General features: G+C 34.9%; 1 protein-coding gene and 1 non-coding gene across 2 annotated transcripts; one reads left to right on the top strand and one right to left on the bottom strand.

The window, feature by feature from the left end:
• The first annotated feature begins 253 nt into the window (after positions 1 to 253).
• LOC107765784 (rop guanine nucleotide exchange factor 7-like) lies at positions 254 to 4054 on the top strand. The gene is made up of 7 exons (XM_016584507.2): positions 254 to 994; positions 1610 to 1726; positions 1851 to 2005; positions 2214 to 2288; positions 2374 to 2664; positions 2758 to 3114; positions 3248 to 4054. The coding sequence occupies exons 1-7, from the start codon at positions 418 to 420 to the stop codon at positions 3734 to 3736; spliced, it is 2061 nt and encodes a 686-aa protein (XP_016439993.1). The 5' UTR covers positions 254 to 417; the 3' UTR covers positions 3737 to 4054.
• Positions 4055 to 4085: 31 nt separating this feature from the next.
• TRNAP-AGG (transfer RNA proline (anticodon AGG)) lies at positions 4086 to 4157 on the bottom strand. Its single transcript has one exon. It is a non-coding gene; the product is annotated as a tRNA-Pro (tRNA).
• Between the last annotated feature and the right edge of the window lie 522 nt (positions 4158 to 4679).

Below are 4679 nucleotides of genomic sequence, written 5' to 3'. Positions count from 1 at the left end.
AAATAAAAATAAAAAACATACATAAAAGACTTTATGAGTTGATCCGTCAATTACACGACTCCCACAACCAAGTAATCTATACCAACAATAACTTTAATAAAGTCTCAGAAAGGAGCTTGAATATTGAAGTCTTATACTATTATAAAAATGTAGTTATAAGCAATAATTATTTAAGATTTCTTGTTTAAGCAAACCCCAACAAAACAACACGAGTGACAGTGACATATAGTAAATTGTATAGGCTCCTCATTTATGTACATAGTCTATAAACTAAGCTTAACCAAAAACCTCACACTTATTTTTATCATTGTTTTCTCTTCATTACTCATATTATTATCATTGCGGCTTTTATTTTTGTATTTTTTTTTCAATTATACAACTTCTCCAGTAAGCAGACATGTTTAAAGTTGAAACCTTATGGAGAAAGAGGTTTCTCTGCAATTTCAGCCACAGCTCAAGCATTTTATTCCTATAAACACTTGTACAAAATCCAAGAATCATACCCCTGGCCCTTTTTCAGCATTCAAATTCCAAGTTTGTAAATCTTTCAAGAATCTGTATCAAAAAGCAAAAGTGTCAAAAGGTTTTGGCAGTAAAAGGTTTGAATTTGATGAGGTTGTAGTAATGACAAACAACTCGGTTTATTGTGCTTCTCCTGGTTTTGTTCTTGATGATAAAATGGATGTTTTGAGTGACAAGAATGATGGAATAGAAGGGAATGTTGATAGTTTTGAGGTGAATGACAGTAAAGTTGAGTGTTTAGTGTATGAAGAGGAAGGAGGAGAGAGCAGTTTAAGTTCTGAATTCTTGATTTCTGAGGGAACTGTGAATGATGAACATGTTAGCTCTGAGGATTCATGTTCACCACCTTCAATTGTTTGGCATATTAAGAAGAATGAGGAGCAGCATTGTGCCAATTCTGATGAGTCTGAAGAAGTAGAGAAACCACAAGTGGATAATAGGAAGTTAGCAAAACAAGGGTCTAGTTTATCAGGTATGTTTCTTTACATATTCTTAGCTAGCGTTTGGATATGGACTTGCTGAAACTTGAAAAAAAAGTAATATTTGAAGTTAAGTTGAAAAAAAAAGTATTTGGAAGTTGGTGTTTAGATATAAAACACAGTTGAAGTTGAAAACTTGAAAGAACTTGAAAAACTCCTACAACCTGTTTTTTCAAACTTCAAATTCCATATTTTAAGCTACCGTTTGGACATAGATTTAGTTGGAACTTGAACAAAATGAGTTTTTGAGGATGAGATAAAAATTAATTTTTGAAAGTTGAAATTGTGTTTGGACATGCTATTTACTGGAAAAAAATTTGAAGTTTTGCAAGTCAAAAACTACTCTACAGCTGTTTTTGGGATTTGAATATTTTGTTTTCAAAATCTGTCAAAAAATGGTTAATAAACAAACAGATATTTGAAGAAAAAAAAACCCCAAGTTTTATAGCCAAATGAGAGCTAAGTTTGAAGTTGAAATAATGGGCCAGTTTGAGAATGTCCAAATATTTTTTCAAAAATTTGAAATAAAATCTATGAACAAAATTATAAAACTCAAGAAATTGGGAAATTGGAATTTTGGTTGAATTTTTTTTTTGGGGTTTCTGTAGAGGTTGAGATGATGAAGGAAAGATTTTCAAAGTTGCTGTTGGGTGAAGACATGTCAGGTTGTGGAAATGGGGTTTGCACAGCACTTGTAATTTCAAATGCTATAACTAATTTATGTGGTATGTTTCCTTGTTATTTATTGATATTTAGTTTAATTCAATGGGATTGGCTTGTTTATGTGTTTTTGTTTTACACTAATTTAAAGCTGTGCCTTGTGTCTCCTTTGTTCTCTTTTGCTCTTAGCTACACTTTTTGGGCAAATTTGGAGATTGGAACCTTTACCTACTGAGAAGAGGTTAATGTGGAGAAGAGAAATGGAATGGCTTCTATGTGTTAGTAATTACATTGTAGAACTTACACCCTCTTGGCAGACATTTCCAGATGGCTCTAAGCTTGAGGTAAATATGTTTATATTGTAAATTGCAAGTTTTACTCTGTCTTACATGGTTACCAAATATTTGGAACTTGAACTTAAACTTGACTTGTTGCTAGTAAATGTAATTTAAACTTGATTTGTTCCTTGAGAATGGCTATGTATATTTAGGTAGGAGGGACAAACTGTTAATGTTACATTTGTGTTCATTTGCTCTTCATGTTTTGTTCTAGGTAATGACTTCTAGGCCGCGGTTGGACCTTTATGTCAACCTTCCAGCACTCCGAAAACTAGACAATATGTTACTTGTAAGATACACACATTCCTTTTCCTTGAGATTTCAGCCTTTTGCTGTTGAATGATGTATTCTAAACTCTCTTGCATCTTTCACAGGAGATTTTAGACAGTTTCAGAAACAATGAATTCTGGTATGTTGACCAGGGGATCTTAGGGGAAGACGCTGATGGATCGTCCTCTTTTCGAAATCCTCTCCCTCGTCAAGAGGAGAAATGGTGGCTTCCTGTTCCTAGGGTCCCCATCGATGGTCTCAGCGAAAATGCAAAAAAGCAGTTGCAGCACAAACGCGACTGCACAAACCAAATCTTAAAAGCTGCTATGGCAATCAACAGCAACACCTTAGCTGAAATGGAGGTTCCTGAATCATATCTTGAAAATCTTCCTAAGGTACAATTTCCTTGCAGACATTGACTCTTAACGTTTATGTAACGAAAACTCCAGATTGGTGCTGATTTTGTGTTGTGTTTTGTCCACCTACAGAATGGAAAAGCTAGCTTAGGTGATCTTATCCATCGATATATCACCTCAGATCAATTTTCACCTGAATGTATGCTCGAATGCCTTGATTTGTCTTCTGAGCATCAAGCATTGGAAATAGCAAACCGAGTGGAGGCCTCAATTTACGTGTGGCGGAGAAGAACTCACCCAAAATCCTCAAATAGTATGCTCCGATCCAATTCAAAGTCTTCGTGGGATATGGTTAAAGATTTAGTGAGTGATGTTGATAAGAGGGAGCTGCTCGCCGATAGAGCTGAAAGCCTTTTGCTTTGCTTAAAACAACGGTTTCCTGGTCTTCCTCAGACCACCTTAGACATGAGCAAGATCCAATATAACAAGGTTTCACTTGAAATCAACTCACCCTTTATCTTTTATGTCATTTTGCCAATGATAGTAATAGACATCAGTACTACTATTATTGTTTTGTTTAACTACTGCGTGTTTGACAACTGTTGTTAAATGATGTTCTTAGGATGTTGGGAAATCAATATTGGAGAGCTACTCAAGAGTGCTTGAGAGCCTGGCATTCAATATTGTGGCTCGTATCGATGACCTTATTTACGTGGATGATTTGACAAAGCACTCGGATCAATTTGTTCCAATCTCCAAAGTAGGCATCATTGCTCATAAAAGCATTGGAACTCCACTCTCGCGACACGTCTCAGGTAGTCAGATCAAAGCACCTTTCACTACACCAATCTTCTCGCCTTCTCAGCATATTAGTCCAGCAAAGGGAGACAGATCACAGTTTTCTCAGTTTGGTTTTGGTGTGAAAAAGATGTTGACTGACTATTGGAGTGTTAGTGATTCTAAAGGGAAGGACTTCAGCGATGAACTTAAGAGATCAGATTCATTTTCGAGCACAGCTCAAGAAGTTTCAGCAACAGCATCAGTAGGCTCCTCTGAGTGTTCGAGAGAAATTGTCAGCCCATTGACACATGACTCACCTGGAGAACAGTAATAAATCAACACTAAAAATTGCTCTTTATCACTGATGATAAAGGAGTTGTGTGATATAGGTTGTATATGTCTTTGATGGTATAAGCTGATCTTCTCTATTTCTTGCAACATTTCTCTGTTGTGCAGTTTTATCATTTTCTTACAGGCCTAATCTGATGGCTAGAATGTATAAAGCTATATTGATTGTCGTTACCATGTATATTTATCATGCCAGTGCTACCTAAATGTATTTTGTCCCAGTAATGCTATTAAAGATTACTTTTGTACCAGCATTTGTTATAGAAAAATACGCTGGTTCTAATGCAAGATTCAAATAAAAGTTTGCTTTGTAGCAAAAAAATAAATTAGAAGGGGCATTCCGAGAATTGAACTCGGGACCTCTCGCACCCTAAGCGAGAATCATACCACTAGACCAAATGCCCACGCTTGTGATGTCTCAATCTGCTCTTTAATTAATTACTGTTCACTAACACCATCGCACTTACAAAAAAATTCACTGCAGACACTTTTTACTACTCCCTCCGTTTCAAATTAGATAATGCATTTTCCTTTTTAGTCTGGTACAAAAGAAATGACACATTTTTAAATTTGGAAATAATTTGAATTTAAACTCTTCGTTTTACTCTTTTTTATAACCACAGAAATGTTATGGCCCTACAAAGTTTTTACCCCTTAATTTTAAAGATCACAAGTTTCAAAAGTCTTTTTCTTTTTTCTTAAATTCTGTGTCGAGTCAAACTATCTCATCTAAATTAAAATGGAGGGAGTAGTATATTATAAAATCTGCTTCTATCAAATTAAATTTTACTCCCTCTGCTCCACAATAAGTGACCAATTTGTTTTTTTTATTTTGGCCCAAAATAAGTGTCCATTTATATAATCAAGAAAAAATTTATTTATTTTTACAAAATTACCCTTATGTACATATCTCTAAAAAGTTTTCT

This window comes from Nicotiana tabacum, chromosome 10, assembly GCF_000715075.1.
Source record: "Nicotiana tabacum cultivar K326 chromosome 10, ASM71507v2, whole genome shotgun sequence".
NCBI classification, from domain to species: domain Eukaryota; kingdom Viridiplantae; phylum Streptophyta; class Magnoliopsida; order Solanales; family Solanaceae; genus Nicotiana; species Nicotiana tabacum.
The sequence above is the reverse complement of the archived record's forward strand: the minus strand, read 5'-3'. Positions and strand labels throughout refer to the sequence as shown.

Excerpts from the sequence above, each read along its gene's own strand:
- LOC107765784 (XM_016584507.2), top strand. The coding sequence starts at position 418 with ATGGAGAAAGAGGTTTCTCTGCAATTTCAGCCACAGCTCAAGCATTTT. Across the intron at positions 1,727-1,850 it reads TGCTATAACTAATTTATGTG|CTACACTTTTTGGGCAAATT; the intron begins GTATGTTTCCTT and ends TTTTGCTCTTAG. Across the intron at positions 2,665-2,757 it reads ATCTTGAAAATCTTCCTAAG|AATGGAAAAGCTAGCTTAGG; the intron begins GTACAATTTCCT and ends GTCCACCTACAG.